This window comes from Drosophila grimshawi, unplaced genomic scaffold (genome assembly GCF_018153295.1).
Source record: "Drosophila grimshawi isolate 15287-2541.00 unplaced genomic scaffold, ASM1815329v1 contig_848, whole genome shotgun sequence".
Classification (NCBI taxonomy): Eukaryota; Metazoa; Arthropoda; class Insecta; order Diptera; family Drosophilidae; genus Drosophila; species Drosophila grimshawi.
Window position 1 is genome coordinate 18142501 of NW_025063692.1, and position 21732 is coordinate 18164232.

A 21732-nucleotide genomic window follows, 5' to 3' on the forward strand; every position below is an offset into this window, starting at 1 on the left:
CAACAAAAATAACCGATAGATGCAAATAACCAAAATTGCGATTAATATTAAATTACGTATAAAAAAAAAATGCAACTGAAAAACAGATAATACAATCGAAAAAAAAGAACATTTTTATGCAAATTTTTTGTGCACACAATGAACTGCGCCCAATTGTAACTGTAAAACTGTCAACTGTAAACTATACTCGAATAACTGTTAACACAATTTTTCGTTTTTCTTCTCAGGTTTCGTCTTTATCACAACATTTTCTTTACTCTTATTTACTTCCTAGTATTTTGCTTTAACTCTTTGAATGAGATTAGCTCAAATTTTTTGACCAAATTTAGCTTTTAAAACAAAGATAAAGTAAAATACGAAAAAAAAAAACAAACAAACAAGAAGAAACCAAAACCTTTTTAATATTTATATACATACTACTTATACGAGCTCACTTTTTGTAAATTTTCATTATGCCTACAATTTTTATTATGGACAAATGGAAAAAGAACAAAATTAACACAAACAACAATTTGTTTTTTATTTTTATGTTACATTTTTATTGGCAGGCAAAAGAGAAATTTGTGTGCAAACTATTTGCCGGGTTGCCTTTCGCTCCTTAAGATAAATAGTTTAATATTGAAAAACAAAACAAAACAACAACAAAAAAACACATACATGCATAATATTGCAAGATAAATAATCCACTGAGTTTGGATGCAATTTTGCCAGACGCAGTTTTATTTGATTAATAATATGCCAGAAGCTTAGCGAATTTGTCCCCTTCCCATCCCATCCCATCCCCATCCCACACTCCTTATTCATACGCCTAACATACAAAACAAATGCATGTGTAAACAATATTCTATTGACAACAAAAATTGCACAACTATGGTAAAGTTAAATTGTATGTTGGACTTGTCACTGATGATAATTATGAAAATGCTATTACTGTTAAAAAAAATAAAAAAATAAAACAAAAAAATGAAAGAAAAAAATACAAATATGCTGATATTGATTGTGTGTCATTAAAAAATATCATAAAAAGAAAAAACAGAATTATAAATGGGGCGTTTTTTTTTTTGTGGAGGTTCTAGAACATATGCTAATCAATGCTACGAAAATGCATTAGAGAATTTGATAAGGATTTTTATTGGAGGCAAGCGATTTAAGCCAGGTACACGTCAGTGTCTGCCAAAAATCTTCCTTATTTTCACCAAATCAACATAGGTTTCATAGAAAACAGTAACCAGAAAATAAACTGTAAGTGCGACAAAGTGAGTGAGATCTCACATTCAGTGTCATTAGCCTTGAATTTGACTTGACGGTGATGACGAAAACTATGTTTGAAAGCGCGACAAACAAAAGTAAAGCTCTTTCTAGCACGGTCTCCGCTCTTCGAGTTGCGTGGGGAAATTTCCAGCGTGGGCCAATCAGATACGTCGGTCAGCGCCACGAAACGCCAATCAGAATTGCAGCAGACACTGACGTGGTCAACACGTCAGTTGGTAAACATTGGCATTGAATAAATAGCCCGGCACTGCAGAGAGCAGTCAACAGTTTCCATTCAGACAGCAAAGAAGTAACAGATCGGCATATAGAAGAAAGCAAAATTATATTGGAATACATTATACTTGAAATTGTAAACAACGTGCGTTCAACAATAAGAGAATTTTTTTATTTTTTTTTGTTAATATAAACAAAAACTGTGACTGTGAAACCCTGTACAAAGTAATTAATAACTGAAGCCAAAAATAAGAAGCAACAAAGACTATACAAGTCAAACCGTACACATTGAAGTGTCCAAATATTTATATCGAGCGGATTTTTTTTATTTAGTGCTCAATTTAGCTTAAGTTAGTAAAAGTAAGTATACAAAAATCTGTTTTTAAAATGACAACAATCGATTACTTTTCTAATTTCGCGTGTTGTGCAACACTGTTGTAAAGTTAACACTGACGTGTACCCAGCACAGCGTTGCATGTGTGTGTGTGTGTGTGCTTGTGAGTGTATGCGTAGAAAGCGCCGGCACAAAGTAGCAGTAATCGCCGATATTCTTTCAGTTCAGTTTTACACGTCGAGAGAGATAATTTACGAGCGGAAAAGTTAGCTGAAAAACTCAAAGTTCAAGTGTAAGTTATATATTCAATTTATCAGTTGGCGATAATTACTAAAGCTAATGCATTGATCACATAGCCAATACCAAATGCAGTAGTACAAAGAAAGTGATTTACATAGTAGAATATTAGTGCACATGTAGATGTCGCCATGTTGGCAATGTTGTACCAAATTCATGGTCTTTATTTTATATACACACATAATGCGAAATAAACTAAAGCACGTGTCTTGTCTCCCTTCTAATACATAAATGCCTCCCCATGGAAGTGTTAGCTTTATAATCTCAAAACAATTTGTGTTAGGGAATTGCTGCGCCACTCGCTGCCAGTGTAACCCCAAATTTGCATGACGTGTCGTGCAACGTTTGCCGCTGCTCAGATTATAATTTAATATAATACATTATGTGTAAATTAATGAACATGCATACATTATTAACAATCAGTAGCAAAGTTCATTCACTTCCTTCATGCCGGCTGCCGGCTGTTCAATATTGCATATTATTGCGACATCGTTTTTTTAAACCTCTGCTGTTGTGCACACACTGGCTCGCACACACGCACCACACGCCGTCGTCTGATTACACAGCTGGTACATTTTTGAGTTCTGTGCTCGTTGCCCAGTGTGCAACATTATTTGCCTGCTGACCTGGCAGCACTTGATTTCGATGGTGCAATAACAAATAAATGCAACTACACAGTATACGCAATACTCTAAAATTCAAATTTATTGCAAACACACACACATACACATAGAGAGAGAGAGAGAGAGACGCGCCTGCGCCAACTGTCAATTTTTGCTGGCATCGTTGTCTCTTTGCGTAGTTGTGAGTGTGTGTGACTTCGACAGTCGGTTCAATCAGCATTGTACACGTCATTAAAACAGATCCGCAAACTACAGTTTACGTTATTAACAGAAGTACACGTCAGTTGAGCAGTCATTTCAGTGGATTAACTCGGTTTTGTATTGCCTTGGAAGTTTGACAAAGCGGACGCATAGTAAGTAAAAACAGACAAAACTAATACAGCTGTGCAAATTGCTCGAGTCTATTGCCGGCAGAAGAAGTCGACCCGGCACGCCCCGCCATTCCGTAACTTTCACCATGTGTGAATTGCTTGTGCTGCTACCAGGCAGACAGACAGACAGACGTACGGACGTGTGTCTATCGCAATGTAGTTTTTGGTTTTTGTTGTTGCACACTACTCATTGAGAATGTAAAGACCGAATAAGAAATTTGTGGAGAACAAAAAAAATAGAAGGAGAGAGTGAGAGGCATAAGAAAAACCAGTTAACTCTCGCACAAGAGAACAGAGCGACCGGCAACAGATTTTGTGAAGCGAGCGAGAGGGAGAAAAAGCAAAAAGCACCAGAAAAATGTTACCACGTATACAAAAATTCTATGTTAACTTTGGCAGAGCAGCGACGTCGGTCAATGTCAGAGCAGAGCCTAAACTGAGCTGAGCTGAGAAGAGCAAGGCAGCGGTGCGGCTTAAACAGTTCTTGCACGTTTAGCCAGCGGAACGGACGTGTGCTTGTGTGTTTTCTTCAAGATCTTTCTCCAGGTATTTTTTTTTTGAGGTGTGTGCCATAATTATGTGTTCCCTTCAATTTAAATCGTACTTGGCATAATTTAAAGCCGTGCCATAAATAAACGAGGCCATTGCTTTAATCATTTTGCAAAAGCAGCACACATAACGGTATCTTACCTGTTGACAGCGTCGTCAACGTCAGCGACGTTTCTTTTTTCGGCTCTCTCTCTCTCTCTCTCTCCCGGTCTCTCCCTTTTGTGGCCGTGTTGACGTGTACAAAAAATAAAATAAAAGAATAAACCTAAGCTTTTTCATGCATTTCCGTTAATCATTAATTTTCTATCTTTTTTTCTCATTACAGTTTTTTTTTGTTTGGTGTCAAAGTCTAAGCACCAAAAAAAAACTAGAAAATAACAAAATAAAAATGAAGTTGTGCATATTGCTGGCTGTCGTGGCCTTTGTTGGCCTCTCACTTGGTGAGGAGAAGAAGGAGAAGGATAAGGAACTGGGCACCGTTATTGGCATCGATTTGGGCACCACATACTCATGGTAAGTTGGCATTTTGAATGCACACAAAAAATGCACATTTTCAATTACACAGTGAATATTGAGCACTATCCAATTGCAAATTCAATTGTTATATTTTCCTTTTCTTTCATCCTGCTCCCCACAGCGTTGGCGTTTACAAGAATGGACGCGTTGAGATCATCGCCAACGATCAGGGCAATCGTATTACGCCCTCATATGTGGCCTTCACAGCCGATGGCGAGCGTCTGATTGGAGATGCTGCCAAAAATCAGCTGACCACAAACCCAGAGAATACGGTCTTCGATGCGAAGCGATTGATTGGACGTGAATGGTCCGACACGAATGTGCAGCACGATATCAAATTCTTCCCCTTCAAGGTTGTCGAGAAGAACTCGAAGCCACATATCAATGTCGATACCTCGCAGGGTGGCAAGGTCTTTGCGCCCGAGGAGATCTCCGCCATGGTTCTTGGTAAAATGAAGGAAACGGCCGAAGCGTATCTTGGCAAGAAGGTCACTCATGCTGTTGTCACCGTTCCCGCCTATTTCAACGATGCCCAGCGTCAGGCCACCAAGGATGCTGGCGTCATTGCTGGTCTCCAGGTGATGCGCATCATAAATGAACCGACTGCCGCTGCCATTGCTTATGGTCTGGACAAGAAGGAAGGCGAGAAGAATGTGCTCGTTTTCGATTTGGGCGGCGGCACCTTCGATGTGTCCCTGCTGACCATCGATAATGGTGTGTTTGAGGTCGTTGCCACCAATGGTGATACTCATTTGGGTGGCGAAGATTTCGATCAGCGTGTCATGGGTCATTTCATCAAGCTGTACAAGAAGAAGAAGGGCAAGGACATTCGCAAGGATAATCGCGCTGTGCAGAAACTGCGTCGCGAGGTCGAGAAGGCAAAGCGCGCTTTGTCCGGTTCCCATCAGGTGCGCATCGAAATCGAATCCTTCTTCGAAGGCGATGACTTCTCCGAGACGCTGACCCGTGCCAAATTTGAGGAGCTCAATCTGGATCTGTTCCGTTCGACGCTGAAGCCGGTGCAGAAAGTGCTCGAGGATGCTGATATGAACAAGAAGGACGTCCACGAGATTGTGCTTGTTGGCGGCTCCACGCGTATACCCAAGGTGCAACAGCTTGTGAAGGACTTCTTTGGCGGCAAGGAACCATCCCGTGGCATTAATCCCGATGAGGCTGTTGCCTACGGCGCTGCCGTCCAGGCTGGCGTTCTCTCTGGCGAACAGGACACCGATGCGATCGTTCTGCTCGATGTGAATCCCTTGACCATGGGCATTGAGACAGTCGGTGGCGTCATGACCAAACTGATACCACGCAACACAGTTATTCCCACCAAGAAATCGCAGGTGTTCTCCACGGCATCCGATAATCAGCATACGGTGACCATTCAGGTCTATGAGGGCGAACGTCCAATGACCAAGGATAATCATTTACTGGGCAAATTCGATTTGACTGGCATTCCACCGGCACCGCGCGGCATTCCCCAGATCGAGGTCTCGTTCGAGATCGATGCTAACGGCATTCTCCAGGTCAGCGCCGAAGATAAGGGTACCGGCAACAAGGAGAAGATTGTGATCACCAACGACCAGAATCGTCTGACGCCCGAGGATATCGATCGCATGATTCACGATGCCGAGAAGTTCGCCGATGAGGACAAGAAGCTGAAGGAGCGCGTCGAGTCGCGCAACGAGCTGGAATCGTATGCCTACAGTCTAAAGAATCAAATCGGTGACAAGGAGAAGCTCGGCGCCAAACTGAGCGACGATGAGAAGACTAAACTGGAGACGGCCATCGATGAGTCAATCAAATGGCTCGAACAGAATCCCGATGCCGATCCCGAGGAGTACAAGAAACAGAAGAAGGATCTGGAGGCCATCGTTCAGCCCGTCATTGCCAAACTGTACCAAAGCACTGGCGGTGCACCACCACCAGAGGGCGCCGACGCTGGTGACGATCTCAAGGATGAGCTGTAAGCCAGCAAGCGAGCGAGCGGAATGAGAACGTTACACAAATTGAGAAACGTACGAAGACGGTTGGATTATATAAATAGTTTTGGCAGTAGAAGTAAATCAGACTGATTAAACAATTACAAAAACAAAAAACAAACCAACAAACAACAACAACTGCAACAGCAACAAATAGAAAAAAGAACACACTCCTCCCACCCCCTCCCCCGTCACACAAGCAATATGCAAAAACCCCAAAGCAACAAAATAGGTTTTTTTTTGGTTTTAATTGAACAGCAACTCACAATTTCTCACCTCGCCAAATTTCTTATAGCAACATTTTTTTTTTTTCTATTTTATAATTTATAAAGTATATTCTTTCGGCCCCCAAAAAAACGCATTTGGAGTAAAGAGTTGTATAGAGAGAGCTGATGATTATCATATGTGTTCCTCGCATTCCTCTTCCCGTAAATGGACGAATGACAAAACAAAAAAGAAAAAACAAAAAGCAAAAAAAGATAAACAAACTTAAAGCACTGTATATTTTTTGATAACAACAGCTAAGCTCTCCAAATTGAGGTAACACAAATCAATAGGTTAGCCTTCAAGTTATATAAACACCATCTTATTAAGAATATAAAAAAAACGGAAAAATTAAACACAAAAAAAATCAAATACAAAAGAATGTTATATGTATAAGAGAGCGCGGGAGAAGAGCTAGAGAAAAAACAAGAGAGAAAGAGCGAGTGCTGCGGGGAAATAAATAAAAGAGATAATGTGCGTAGTATAAAACACAAGCAACAAACACTAAATATATATACACACACACACACACACACACTCACAGACAGACAGACAGACAAAACTTAACAAATAATAATAATAATAACGGATTCTTCGATTTTACGAAGAACCTTATAATTTATTTAAAAATAAAATAAAGAAAAACAAATTTGAACACATCTGTTTTCCTTATATTTTTTTTGGCTTACTGTGCTGTTGAGTTGGATCATTCTCAAGTTTATACATATACCTGTATATGTATGTATGTCAATCTGATGAAAATTCACTTTTCGCTGGCCAAATTGTTGATTCCCATGGAGAAACGCTTCTCAACCCAATTTGCCCCATAGATTTTTGAGAACGGCGAGAACCCCAGCGGGTTTTTTTTTTAAACAGATTTGTGCAGTAGTCGGTCAATAGGATCAAAAAGTAAAATATTCAGAAGATAATATTTGTAGTTCAATCGTTCAATCCGCATCTTTTATTGTTTTATTGTTTTTTTTTTTTTTCTATTATTATTTTTGTTCTTATCATTCTTATACTTGTTTTGCGTATCTCATATTCCTTGCGCATATAGATTTCAGTTTGATCAGGCGTTACTTACTTTATAGGTAGCTCTCTCGTTTTGTTTGGGAGCTAGTCGCTTTGCACTTTCACCGATTCGCATACATATTTATATATATTTACTACGATTCAGTTTTTCAGTTACTGCATTACGAGTAATCTTAATTATTCTTAAATACATTAAAAAAATACATAAAATATTTGTTTTGTTTGTTTGTTTTCGTTTTTTTTCTTTCTTTTTTTTAAATATGTATATAAATAAGCTAACGGTATATTTATATATTGTTTATTGTGTACACATATGTATGTATTTCTCTATTTACTTATATACGTATGCACTCTCAGATATTTGAATTGCGAGGCCGACTCGACACAAACTTTCGGCTCGCATAGTTTCATTAATATTATATATTTTTTTGTTTTTGCTGGGTTGTTACGGTAACGGATTTTTCTTCTCGGTTTCCTTTTAGGCACGTTTTCTTATGTTTCTGTTGAAGTTAACAAGAAGTTCAGCAATATTAAATATTAAAATGTTATATTAAATATTATAGCTGTGCATTATTTGGGAACGCCAGGTCGTTAAATTGGCAACACCTCAACGGTGCGAGCTGGCAAAGCGGTTCGATAGCTTGTCGCTTGTAAATGTATCGAAATGAATTATCGATAGGTCGGTTACAAGCTATGTTTTGTGTACGATGTGGCAACACTGCAGCAAATCAACTGCCGGTTAACTTTTGACGGGAAGATCAGCTAACACACGATGTTAACTTATGACAGAAACATGAGCAAACTGGCCCAAGTTTATATTTTATTTGGAGAATTTGTGTACTGATTGTATGCATTGTTTGTGTGTTGTGTTTGTGTTTTTGTTTGTGTAGAGGGAAATTGGTAATTGGTAAATGGTAAATGGGAATTGACTATATATTTAAAACTATTCTAAACTTCAGCCGCTCACTTAGTAAATAAAATGCAAAGAATAAAATTGAATTGAATACATCGGTCGCACGCACGGGGACCATGCCTTGCCATGACAGAGTTGCATTATTCTGTTTCTTCCTGCCTTGTTTTCCTTTTTTTCTTTTTTTTTTTTGTTTTATATATTTTTTTGTGTTTGTGTGCCTGTGTGTAGATGTTATATGCTATATATGTATATATAGCTGCACGTTCGTTTTAAGAATATGATTTTTCGCACAAGCCTCGTGAATGCCAGCGGATTGCGTAGTTGGTCCTTTCTTAGGGATGGGGGGGAGATGTAGCGTGGTTAACATAACATTCCACAAAGGCGCTGCTTGTAGCTGCTGTTTCTGCTTCTGCTTGTGTGTGTGTGTGTGTTGTGTGTGTGTGTTTGTGTGGTTTTGTTTGTTGGGTTTTGCTGCAGCGGCTGCTGCAATTTTAGATGCGTTTTGGAATCGTGTCGACGGCATTATTCTCAGGCTCTTCGTCCTTTGGTGGCTGACCGCGTTGCTGCTGGGATCATTTCATTTCGTCGACCGAGTGAGTGAGAGAGAGCGAAGAGACGAAGTGGGTGCGCAGTTCAAAGTTCAAATCGGTATATCGGTTATCGGTATATGCAGAGATGCCAGAATTTGCCACCAATTTGCGCGCAACAAGAACAAAGATACAAAGAAAGGAAGACACAATGAAAGAGAGAAAAACGTAAAAGTGAAAATAATCAACAACAAAGCAGAAGAAACCAAAACTACCATAATGTGTACATTAGATCATCATCAATATATATGGTACAATGTATGTACATACTAATACATACATACATACATATATGTACTTATGTACAATTTACAAAATTGAGGGAGGATATAAAAACGTAGAATATGTGCATGATAAGTAATTTTTGGTTGTTGTCCTTGTCTTGCATACGAAATGAGCCGTTTGTTTTTGTATTTTTTATTTTTTTTGTTAGCCAATTCACAAATGAACCGTTATGATCATGAGAAACGGCACGTCCTTTTATAAATATATACGTATGTGTGTGTTTGTCTGTCTGTCTGTCGGTTTGTGTGTGTGCGTGTGTGTGTGTGAGAGAGAGAGAGAGAGACAGTATATTTATACATATGGTCGTCGACCTGAAGAATCCAATCCAAACTATGCACGAGTTAGGTATATTTTGTATGTCTGTATTATCATTTGTAGATTTGTTTATTTTCTTTTGTCGATTTTGAGGTTTTCTCTGTGTGTGTGTGTGTATGTGTGTGTGTGTATATGTGTGTGTGTGTGTGTGGGTGTGGGTGTGTGTGTATGTGTATGGGTGTGTGTGTGGATGTCTATGGATGCAGTGCAGCTGACAGCATGATCGTGATAAGAAGCATTTGTGTGTGTACTGGGAATTAAGTGCATAAATATAAAAAGTGATCCCAACCAATAGTCGTTAAGCGTGTAAGTTACAATAATAATAAAAAAATAACCATTTTGCGCTTAATTTTATTTTTGTTTCACATTCGCATGGCAACTAAATAATTTAAGAACGAGCTTTAAAAAAAAATAAGTACATATTTAGTATATAAATTACGCTTACAAAATGTAAATGAATCAAATTATGTGAGAGCGAGAGAGAGAGAGAGATATATAGATAGATAGAGGCAAACGCGCATAGTGGTAGTATCTGTATAGCAGCTAGCTTTTGTCAGTTAATTGCTGTCGCTTAGCGCACGTGCTGGTGGTTAGAGTGAAATGGCATTAGTAGCGGCCTTTGATAGCAGGATAAGCAGGCAAACTATTCAACTTCGGCCTCAGGATCGGGACGACTTAAGATCTCCTGGCAGAGCGCAATGTAGTCCTAGATTTTTTTTATCGATGTATATATATTTTTATGTAAAACAAAATAATAAAAAAAAGTATAGCATAGCATAGAGAGAGTATTTGAATATACATAGAAAAGAAAAAATAGTCATAAGCAATATAGTCCATAGAAAGAGTAACACTGAACAATTAAGTAGCCAACACCGCACAGCCATCGACATGGAACACAACAGCTGAGATGAGTGCAGTGGAATGCGTATAAGTAGTACACACATACATACACACATACATAAATACATATGCAACATATATAGCGATTTTTGGTTAAGGATGATGATCAGTGTGGGTCAATGATGGTCTCGTGTCTCCTACTTGTTGTTGTACAAACGAAAATAAAATGCAAAGGGAAAGTAATAATGTTTAACCAAAATGATACACTGCAAATTGTATTAAATATCAGTTTTGTTTTTATTTTAGTTATTGTTAATATTACTCTTGTTCTTCAACTTATTCATCTTCAAATCATTTTTGTTTTCTTTCAGCTTTTTGTTTTTGTTTTGTTTTTTTTTCTTTTCGTTTTTGTTTAAGTCAGTAAAAGTTATATATCAATTGTAAACATTTTTTTTCGTTTTTTTTTTCTTTTGTTTCAGTATGCACTCAACTTATCAACGTTCCTTACGCACTTGGCCTTTTTTTTATCGATTTCTATATATAATATGTATATATATTTACTTTAATGCTAATTTGCTTACAAAATGTGTTCACTTTTATTGTTATGTACTTGTTTTGTGTTCCTTTCTTTTGATTCAGTATGCGATTCTCTATTACAACATCATCTTATACAATCTGTCTGCATACAAAAACATTCTTTGTAAAAAATGGCATAAGAAAAACAAAAAACAAAATTGAATACAAACAATTTGTCACACATGAATTTTTATGGAACTACACATTGAGAAAACAAACATATTACAATTACATATTGCAAAATAAACTTGCGTTCTATACTTTAGTGCTTAATAAAATAATTTAAAAAAAAAAGAACAAAAAAATTTACACGTTATACTAACAGAAATATACAACTAGATACGTTTAATTTGGACCCTTAAAATTAAACGAGTTGCTAAAAACCAGCGCAATTGATAACTTTTGAAATGTCTGAAACACGATTTTAGAATACCCTTGAAGAACGAGTAGAAACTAAAGAAACTGGCGTAAGACATATCGGAAGACTATATGCTTTAAAAAAGATTTTACATAATTGTATTATTTTACTACAACCAACTTGATAATTTCTACATTGATCTCCAATTATGCTTTTATATTTTTTCTAAAGATCAGACTATACTAAAACGCAAAAATTATTATGCAAGGGTATTTAAGATTCGGCAAGCCGAAATTCGATTTAATTATTGTTTTTGTTTGCTTGTAGTTTCGGCCGAGTGTCCTCAAATTGTGATGCACTCATTTGTTTTTTTTTTTTTTTTTATTTTTTTTTATTTATTTGCCGTTGCTTATAATTCAATAATATACAATTAGAAATACGCATACATTTATAAATGTATTCTATAAAACCAATCTGTAGCTAATTGTTTTGTATGTGGTTTTTGTTTTTGTATTTACTACATTTAATCTTGCAAAAAAAAAAAAAAAAGAAACCTACTCTGCTCAATTGGAAATTTCGAAAACATTTTCGGTTATTGCTTTTGCGAATGATTTTGGTAGGGCTGGGCAGCACTTGTGTGCATTTCGGTGTGGTTTTGTATGTGTGGGTGTATTTGTCTGTGTTTGTGTGTGCTTGCAAGTGCTGCCTCATTTTCGTCTTCTTCACTTCACATCAAGTTTACACAATGTGTATCCTCTTCTATGTGTGTAGGTGTGAGTGAGTGTGTGTGTGTGTCTATGTGTGAGGGTGTGTATGTGTGCAGTGATGCTGCTTCCTCTTCTTGTGATGATAATGCTGCTGCTGCTGCGTGTTGTGTGCTTTTTGCTGATTTAATTCTCTCATTCTCTCTGAGTCTGTCTCGCTCGGCCTTGCAGTGATCGCCGCTTTTGCTGTCCTTGTCTTGAACTTGAAACTCCTTCTGATTTCTTTCTTGTCGATTGGATTGTATTGGTATGTGTGTTGGTGTGTGTGTGTGTTGGTGTGTGTGTGTGTTGGTGTGTGTGTGTGTTGGTGTGTGTGGGTAGGGTAAGAGTGGGCAATAGCTTATACATATTTAACAGTGAATTCTATTATTTGTTTTTCTTCTTTTTTACAGATGATTTGTTTCTCATTTTCATTTTCGTATTCGTTTCATTTTTTTGTTTGTGACTTTCTTGATTTTGATACAGGAATCCTGTGGATTGTTATAAAATGTATGTATATGCGTTGTATTCGTATTATAAATATATTGTAGTTTAAAATTATATTGTTCATTTATTTTCTTTGCTTCTTTTTTTTATTTTATTTTATATTTTGTTTTTTGCTTTGTGTTTGCTTTAATAAATGGTTTTTGGAAGTACTATGTTCCCTATATATCGTTGTTTGTGGCCTAATCAACATTGAACTTTCATTCGCTCCCTAATTGTTTATTTCTTGTCTATACGGATCTCGCTCATATTTATTAAGTTTTTTTCCTTCTTTTTTTTTGCTCTATTTCACTCGGTTGGAGAACTAACTGTGTTTTGGTCTAGTGCTGCCACCTACAGTATCCTGTTTTACAACATAAAATATATATAGTATATATACCATATAAGTAATACAGTTATGTAATAGCACACAGAAATAAAAACAAATGCAAAACGTACATATTTAAGTATTATATAAGATTATTAACTAAAGACAAAATGTGTGTGTAACTTTAACATAATTATTTACTAATACATACTAGGTTAAAAACGAGATTGTGTGTGTGTGTGTGTGTGTGAATATTAAGTATGTAGTTTGTATGTTGATATATATGTATATGTGTGTGTGCCTGTGTATGTGTATGCGTGTGTGTATGTGAAAAACAAGAAGAAACGACAAGCAGCAAAACACAAGCGCAAAAAGTTGTTGATGATGATGATGATGAAACAAATTTCTATGCACAATGTGTAAATTGATTGCGTTGTTTGTTAGTTTTTGCTGCATTCAGTTGTTGTTGTTGTTGCTTACAATTATACTAAATGCTAACATAAGTACATTGACTATATATATATACAAGTATATGTATATGTATATACATAAGTATGCACATATGCTTTTTTTTCTGTTTTTTTTTTTTTTTTTCTTTTGTTGATTGTGTAAACGACAAAAATTTATTATCTTCGTACTGATGAGCTTTTGTATGGATGCGACATGTTCGATAGCGATAAGGAATATCGATCAATTGGTATATGGCCATATGGGTATTATGTGTGTGTCAGTTAAGTGTGTTTGTGTGCGTGTGCTTCAAGAAAACTTCATATCATTTCCGTACTCTTTTGCTTCAAATGTTTCGGGTTTTTTTTTACTTTCTTTTGTTTTTGTTTATTGTTTTCTTTTTTTTTTAGGTTTATACTTTAATACATTTTCTACTACTTGTTCACTTCACTACGATTTTATATTTTATTTTCTTCGTTTCTTGTTTTTTTTTTAAATTATTTTTTTTTTTTTAAATATAAACGCAGTTTTGTTTTTTGTATTTTTTTTTTTAAATTTTATTTTATATAAATGATTTTTGCTTGTGGCGCTCAAAACCTCTGCAGTTGTAACGGTCTGTAGCTGCCGGTTCTCTTCAGTTGAAACTATGTCTCTCGTTTCTTTATAATCAATCATATATATATATATATGCGATGTTATGTTTGTTTATTTGTTGTTGTTTGTTGTATGTGTGTTTTATTTTCGTGCGTGGTATGCGTATGTGTTTTTTTTTATTAGTTTTTCTATACACAATGTTTTTGTATTGGGGTATAGGTAGTATGTGGTATGTATATATAGCAGCGTATTGTTTTCCATAAATCGATGACGATCGTTTTTGTTTATGCAGACATCGATAAACAGACAACATAAATAAAACCCGGCACATTTGCATGGATCAGATCATAGGTTAGGTTATTAACAACACAAACACATACACGCACACACACACATACACAGACAGATGTGCATATGCATATATACATATATGTTGGATTCGGTTCAAATTCAAGTTAGAATTGGTTGTCGTTCAGATAGATGACCATTAGGTGTTTTGTGTTGGTTGGTTTGGTTGGTTGGTGGTGGTGGTTGTATGTGTGGGGAGAGAAACAAATAAAAAAAATATATAGATATATATATATGCTCAGTTGAGACGTTGGTTTGTTGCATGTTTTTGATTTTTTTTTTTTTTTTTTTTTTTTTTTTTTTTTTTTTGGTTTGGTTTTGTTTTTCTTTTGTTTAGTCAATAGAAAAAATGGTTAATAAAAATTTCATTTTAAATTTACCGCTCGTAGTGGCATTTTGAAATTGGCTGCTGCCTGCAGCTGAATTTGATAAGCTAAGCTGTGAATTTTAAAGCCGTACAGACTGAATTATCGTTGTTTATATAGGTGCAACAGTTGTTGTTGTTGTTGTTGATGTTTTGGTTGTTGTGTGTTGAACAGCGACATCAGAAGGATGGGCAGCAGGAGTTGAATGTATGCAATATCAAAAAAAAAAAAGAGAGCGATATATAGATTAATACTGAAGTTTTAAGAAACATAATTAAAGATAGCCTTGTTATACCAATCACCAACTCAATTTAATCAATTTTAAAAGTAATAGTGCCTGTGAAATTTTCTGTTTTCAATTGTGGTTCATTTACGTAGTACGTTCCTCTGTGTGACTGCTTAAAGTTAACAACAAATAGTCAAGAATAAACCCTAAATATTTGCAGGAGTGTTGAATTTGAAAGGCAGTTTCGTTTTGAGTTCAATGCCTGTGATTTTGTCTTTTAATACAATTTAATTGACTAGTCAAGATATTAAAGAGATCCTTGCTTGTATTCTGCGCTCAGTCTCACTTGAAAGCGTCTGTTATTATTATTATTACGTTAGCATCTTCTTCTGATTTGTATCTAAGTAAACGTTGTACTTCCTGGATTGCGGGTTGTGGATAGCGAACAGCCTCCACACGGGGAGGTTAGCCGTGAATAACACAAGATTCCTAGTAAATAGGCAGTCCAGGACAAACAGCGGGGACGAGTACGACCATCGTACTAACCTGTGTTGTCGCCTTTACTAGCCTCACACATATCCAACCTCCCCACAATCACTTACCTACCTCTATCTTATCCTATCTCTATCTTATCCCATCTCTATCTTATCTCACTCGGGCCGGACTAAGGTGTCACTCGAAACGTGCTGAGAGTCAACTTGGCTGGTGGCCCGGATAAAAAAAACTAGCTGATAAATGGTGACCGCCTGCTCTAATTAGCCTTACCCGGCTACTGCGGATCTCTGGCCGGGTGAACATATTGTTTTTCACAGCTCGTGGGAACCAATATGAAGAGTTCTAATAATATAAAAATACCGCAGGATCTACCTACAGACAGTGTGCCTAGAGATTGAGCCCTGGATAGGGAGCTTGTAGACCATCCTCCACAACATGGCACACTCCAGCACCAAACAGGAGAGTGCCACAGGCATTGGTGAAGTCAGCATGCCCCAGGTAAGGAGAGGGTTTGCTCCAGATGAAGCACTCAAAAAGGCTAAAGAGCCAAGAAAGAAAGTTGAAGCAAAGGTACGAAAAAAGGAGGAGGCACAGATAAGAAACCGCCTCCAGGCGACCGACCGAGCAGTCACCCGGTACAGCACAGGACAGGACATTGTCACCTTTCGAAACTAGATATGTTTAGTAACGGAAAATTCCGGTTCTGTGAAAACGAGAGTGTCCTTAAAGCACATCCTAGCAGATTGTTTTGCCTTAGCTAGAAAAAGATATAGTATCCTGTGGATGAAACTGTTGGGTTTTAAAGCGGCAAAATGATGCACTAGGTTTGGCGGTTAGACTAAGAAGAACTTTTATTCAATGTATTCTTGAGTTGGGGTATCGAGCGCAGTATGGATATATTCTGCTATTAACATTAGTAATCGGAATGTTGTATTGATCTTTTACATATTTTCAACAGAAACCCTCATCCCGACAAGGATTCTGGTATTCGGGCAGGAGGTTTGAGGTTTGATATAACAGTTATACGCTCTGAACTAGGCACAGCGGATCTGGCAGGCCGCAGCGTATAAATTCCAAATGCCAATAATAATAAATGTTATAGCTCACCAGGAAGTGGTATATCATTGTTTTGAGTCAAGTTTAGAGATCTCCTTGTGAAGATGACAGAGCCTTTAATAGGCATGATAATACACTGTGTTTTTATTGAAAAGATTTAGTTTTTGTCAATAATTAGCAGGGAAAAATGCAATATATGCCTTTAAATATGCACAAAAAATTCCTTCCATATTTAAACCTATGGTTTTTATTCCCTGAACACATTAAAAAAAAACTGTTAACCCACATTCATATCTTTTTATATCGATGTAAGTCAATTTTCGATATAAAAGGCGGCTACCAATAACATTTCTACCTAATTTGACGGCTCAAACTCAAAAACTGCCGAAGATATAGCCATTTAAGCAGGTGGGCGTGGCGTATGCCTATCTCTGAAGGATAGTGCCAACAACCTACCGACCAAATTTGGCGACTGTAGCCTTAAAAATTGTAGCAGATAATGTGGCTTTACCGATTTGATCGATTTCCTAGCCCCCTGGTGGACGTAGCACTCAAATTTGTACACTTTGACGCGGGCACAAACCCGTATGTGTTCCAAGTTTCAAGTCTCTATCTAGATGTTATGCGACCCGTGCCGATAGTCAGCCAGGCTGGGGGCCCTTAAATAGCCCAGTCTTACACGGAGCATATCGGATACCTGGCGACCTCCGATATTAATCAGCCTACCTGCACATCGCGGATCTCTGTGCAGGCGGACATCTCCTTTCTCCTTCCCTCAAAGGGAGGAATGGGTTTATGGCACCCCTGGTCCACCGGCGACCATAACCTTCTTTACAGACGGCTCCAAACTAGACAACTGCATAGGCGGTGGGGTCTACTCAGAGCAGCTCAACATACAGTTATCCTTCAGCCTTCCAACACACTGCAGTGTGTTTCAAACTGACGCACTGACCCTGGCCCCCAGGACATTGAAGGCAATTATAATGCCGATGAGCTAGCTAGGAAAGGTACTATACTACCACTCTTCGCGGATAAGGAAGGTATAAGTATGCCTCTAGCTACCTGCAAGCTCAACATCAAAGAGGAGTACAGGCGCAGGTCATGCAGTAAATGGCAAAGTGTCACCTGTGCCCGCATAGCACACCTGACATGGCCAATTCTTGACTCAAAGCGCAGCAGAGAGCTGTGCAATCTAAGTCGGACCAACTGTTCTGCAGTGATCCGGACTCTAACTGGGCACTGGCTGGTAGGCATTCATGCCACCAGACTCCAGGTGCCATACAATGACTTTTGCAGAAACTGCAAAGATGAGGAGGAAGTGGAATCTCCGGAACATTTCTTCTGCCACTGCCTAGCACTTGCTAGGAAAAGGCTGGAAATCCTGGGAAACCACTCCCTAACTGATTTATCGGAGCTCCGACACTTGAGACCGGCCAAGATAGCGAAATTCATAAACGCATCCGGCTGGTCAAATGTTTAAATGTTAGAAATGCTTTGGAGGCACGACTGTAGGAGGAAGTACCCCCGTAGATCCCTTTTTCGGCATCACAACGGGCCTAATATGGTCTAAGTGTGTCAGCCCATAGGGCTGACAGCCCACATAACCTAACCTAACCTATATGGAATTATTCGCTCTAGTAATTACCATGGAGTGTTTCGACTAGAGTCTTCAACGCAAACAACTTATTCTTCTGGCTTGATAGGTGTTCGCTAACACTTGCTTTCTCTTCGTTATATGTCATATTGGGTTAAGCAGTAGTTTTGATGGGAATTCAATAAAGAATGTAGCAAAGGGCAAGTTAAATCACAAATTTTGCACTCTTCCGCTTACTTTGATTAGCATTTTCATTTGTTAAATGAGCTGTCAGCTGCGAATAGACAATTATAATACTTGGCATACATTTGCTTCTATTCTTCATCTAATTTTTTCAGAATTGTTTTGTCACTGTTGGGCAAATTTTGATAGTGAGTCGGGAGTGGATTGACTAGATAACTTACCGTGGAACAAATTGATTAGTAGGACGCTTGGGGCGATACTCGGGATGCACCATGAACAGCATGTGTGGAAATCCAGTGCCAAAATAGGCGCCATCAGTGTGATGATGACGTGATGATTTTGGTGTATAAACATCAATGCACTTGGGGCAATAGGTTTTCACCATTGCCTCGCCGGGTATATCCGACAGGCCTGATACGATATAGAAGAGATACATATGTATTATTGCAAAATCTTACAAATATATATATATATATATATTGTCGTATTAATGATGAGGAGTTCGATACGCACCCAAAGGCAACATGGGCTGACTCTCACAGTAGACACGTGGACAATGTCCAAAATCGCCAGTTTGATATTTTTCAATCATTTGAGCGATACCGCGATTTGTTAATATATATCTAGCGTGTATGAGCCCGTACAACATTTCAGCTGCTTGTTCGGTCATATCCGATTGCAATGGATTATCTTCAAGTTCATCTTCTGTAAGTCAATATCAATATTAAAATAGAACAACAACAGTGGGTATATTCGCTAGACAGAATAGCACAAAACTCACCCGGCTCCAGATCTAAAATCATGTCCAAGGCCTGACGATAGTTGGGCACCTGCTCATTTAAGCCAGTTAAATTGAACTTGTCCTGTATGTAATCCTCATCAACCTGAAAAGCACAAATTATAAGAAGCCAGCTGCATTAATGAATGTTTTAATTGGGTGTAAGTATTTAAAATGATGTATACTGTAAGTCAGTCTGCCTTTAAGTTTTAATACTAATAGTGTTCAATAATATTGAGTCAAGGCGGAACTGTTGACACTAATACACAAATTAACATTACACTCGAGGAAACATTGTCTTACGAGCTTTAGACTGAGTACGGCAATTGCTGAAGACATGTGACATTTCATTCATTCATTTATTAATAAGTATATTCCTCGTAATCTGTGTATTCGACATGTCGGACAACTCCCAAAGAAGTGTTTCTCTAATTTATTTAATTATTTTGGTCGTTGTGTGCCACCTTTCGTGCAATCTGCCATTTAAGCAATATGAATACATCAATATACAATAGCAACAATACAAATAATCTAAAAACCTCTTTTGTTCGACACGATGTGAATAGGCGCGATTTCAATTGATGCACTTTAGCGTGCGCGCACTGTATTAAAGCGAATATGTATGTGTATGGGTATGTGTGCATGTGTCTGTATGTGTATATATGGAGGGGCTACAATTGGCGGCCGCAGCGCCTGGTGCTGTAGCAGGCGGCGCTCGCTTAGGTAACAACCCAACATGGATCAGGGCAATGTTTCGGAATTAGCAGCCGATGATAGTGTTTGGATATATATACATATATATTTATATTTATATATATATATATATATGTGTGTGTGTGTGTGGCACTCACCTCGCAGAAGAACTCATTGCCGCGAAGCCCGCAGAACCAGGTAACCCAGGAGACTTCCTCGGAGCTGCTCATTTTGCTGGGAAGACAACCGAAAAAAAAATACAAAAATAAATAGAAAAAAAAGAAACCACATAAATAAATCATGTAAGTGTGTTTGGGGGAAGGGGGATATAGAAAGCACATGCAAGCGATTTTCATTGTTAGCCCCAACCTACATTAAAGGAATTATTTTGCGAAATTTGACGAATTATTTATTTAAAAAAAAACCATAGAAGGGGCAGCGTTGTTGTTGTTAGCTTTTGCGGTGCTACAATGGAGTCTTCTCACAACGTCCACAAACGCAGTATGTATGTAACAAACACACACAATGAAAAGAGTAAACGAATCGAATTTGTCCACGAGTTTTAAGAGCGCGTCTCGATTTACTCGATTATTATGATTTTCTTATAATTTTTTTATTTTTTTGTCAATTTATTTGTTGCATTTACGCGTGACTGATAAAAACAAAAACTGCGGCCACTTTTTTATTGTATATATTTTTTTCGTTTTCGCTTGTTATTTTCAACGCACAGTCGATTGAACGGAAATTTGTACGCGTATTTTGACAAGCGCTGCTCATACAAAATGTGCCGAGCAGAAAGAAGAAGCACACTTGAAGTAGCAGCAGCAGCAAAGAAATTCAGAAAAAAAAGAGACACTGAGCGCAGTGAAATTTAGTAGGTAGGCAATACACCCAACCCTTGTGGAAATCAAGCACTCACTGTTTGCATGCTCGTACTTGGCACAATTTGTTGGACACACTGATCCATTGTCTGGATTGTATTTGGCATTTAAATGCGTTAAATTATGATGGGTTTGAGAACAAAAGTCCAGCATTATTCACAGAAAGAAATTGATTTAAATCGTGTTGTGCATTTTCCAACTGGGCCTTAAGCAACAGCGCGCTTGGCGTAGCGGCACGACACAGACACACACGCACACGCTCACAGACCGTATTAGATGATTTTTGCACTTGTGTTGGCAGCTCGGCCGATTGAGTTGAATTTTACTGAACGCTTTATTCGTTTTGCCATGACACTTACCTTAATTTTCGCACAATTTTCAAAACACTTTTACTAATTAAAGCACTTTTTTCAATGCGAAAATTTAAGAAGCGAGTTGCGAGTTGTCGGTTTTGCAATCGGTATTAGGGATGATACAAACGTATCGATCTATCGATTGCACCGATATAAATTAGAGTAACCAGACTTTGCAGACTATTTCACATATTGAGATTTTGTGTGAATGAGTAGAATAAAAAACAAAGTAAGAAATAACACGGGCGTGCGAATATAAAAATACCAACTTTGTTTTGTAATGTTGATCGTAGGCGATTGGAAATGTATGAAAGACAACACAATTAAGATTTATTAAAATGCTTTCTAGCCATCGCTTTAAAGTAGAAGATTAACAAAAATAAAAAAAAGGGTATTTAAATGAACATGATCGGTTACATATAAGCGATCTCACGTAAATAACGGAGCTCCAGATTGTAGAACTTTGTGGAACGAGGTTCTCAAAAGAACGCATATAAATACAATTCATGTTACAAAAAATAGATTTTCTCTTTAGTTATTTTTTAATTAGCTGTAATTTATAGTGTAATAATTAATCGCGTGTGTGGAAAGTTCTTTGGAGGTGCTGTTAAGTAAAAATATTGAAAAATGGTTATCAAGAAGAAAGTGCGAAATTAGTGTACAATAAATCAAATAATACAAATTTCTAAATAAAATCGGATACAATACACTGTGACGAATTTACGAAATTTACGGCAAAAAATGTGCAATTATAAAATGGTAACTGATTTAGTTTGTGCATTTTGATTGAATTGCCGTTAAGAAAACTATCACGAAGACTATAAAAACGTATTGCATG

The 21732-nt window shown here is 37.5% G+C and overlaps 3 protein-coding genes across 10 annotated transcripts in view; 2 read left to right on the forward strand and 1 right to left on the reverse strand.

The window, feature by feature from the left end:
• LOC6564883 overlaps window positions 1-394 on the forward strand; it is a 6541-nt gene extending 6147 nt beyond the window's left edge. Inside the window, 1 exon segment of the mRNA XM_043216318.1 lies at window positions 1-394. This exon segment is cut by the window's left edge and continues 702 nt beyond it. The gene's annotated coding sequence lies outside the window, so the exon portion shown is untranslated.
• Window positions 395-1538: 1144 nt separating this feature from the next.
• On the forward strand, window positions 1539-7076 carry LOC6564882 (endoplasmic reticulum chaperone BiP). 2 transcript variants are annotated; one of them, XM_032738194.2, is made up of 3 exons: window positions 1539-1845; window positions 3985-4172; window positions 4297-7076. In XM_032738194.2, the coding sequence occupies exons 2-3, from the start codon at window positions 4048-4050 to the stop codon at window positions 6143-6145; spliced, it is 1974 nt and encodes a 657-aa protein (XP_032594085.1). In that variant the 5' UTR covers window positions 1539-1845; window positions 3985-4047; the 3' UTR covers window positions 6146-7076. The 2 variants fall into 2 exon arrangements, with proteins under 2 accessions (XP_032594085.1, XP_001991597.1); XM_001991561.3 differs by lacking the exon at window positions 1539-1845 and adding an exon at window positions 1991-2111.
• Window positions 7077-8348: 1272 nt separating this feature from the next.
• LOC6564881 (casein kinase II subunit beta) lies at window positions 8349-21026 on the reverse strand. Of its 7 annotated transcripts, none has more exons than XM_001991560.3 (7): window positions 20901-21001; window positions 19819-19894; window positions 18971-19073; window positions 18703-18894; window positions 18411-18600; window positions 14651-14732; window positions 8349-8929 (listed from the first exon to the last, which is right to left on the reverse strand). In XM_001991560.3, exons 2-7 carry the CDS (start codon window positions 19888-19890, stop codon window positions 8858-8860), a joined length of 711 nt encoding a protein of 236 aa, XP_001991596.1. In that variant the 5' UTR covers window positions 19891-19894; window positions 20901-21001; the 3' UTR covers window positions 8349-8857. The 7 variants fall into 7 exon arrangements, with proteins under 7 accessions (XP_001991596.1, XP_032594086.1, XP_032594087.1 ...); XM_032738195.2 differs by having other exon boundaries at window positions 8571-8932; window positions 20901-20996; XM_032738196.2 differs by lacking the exon at window positions 20901-21001 and adding an exon at window positions 20034-20192 and having other exon boundaries at window positions 8571-8932.
• Between the last annotated feature and the right edge of the window lie 706 nt (window positions 21027-21732).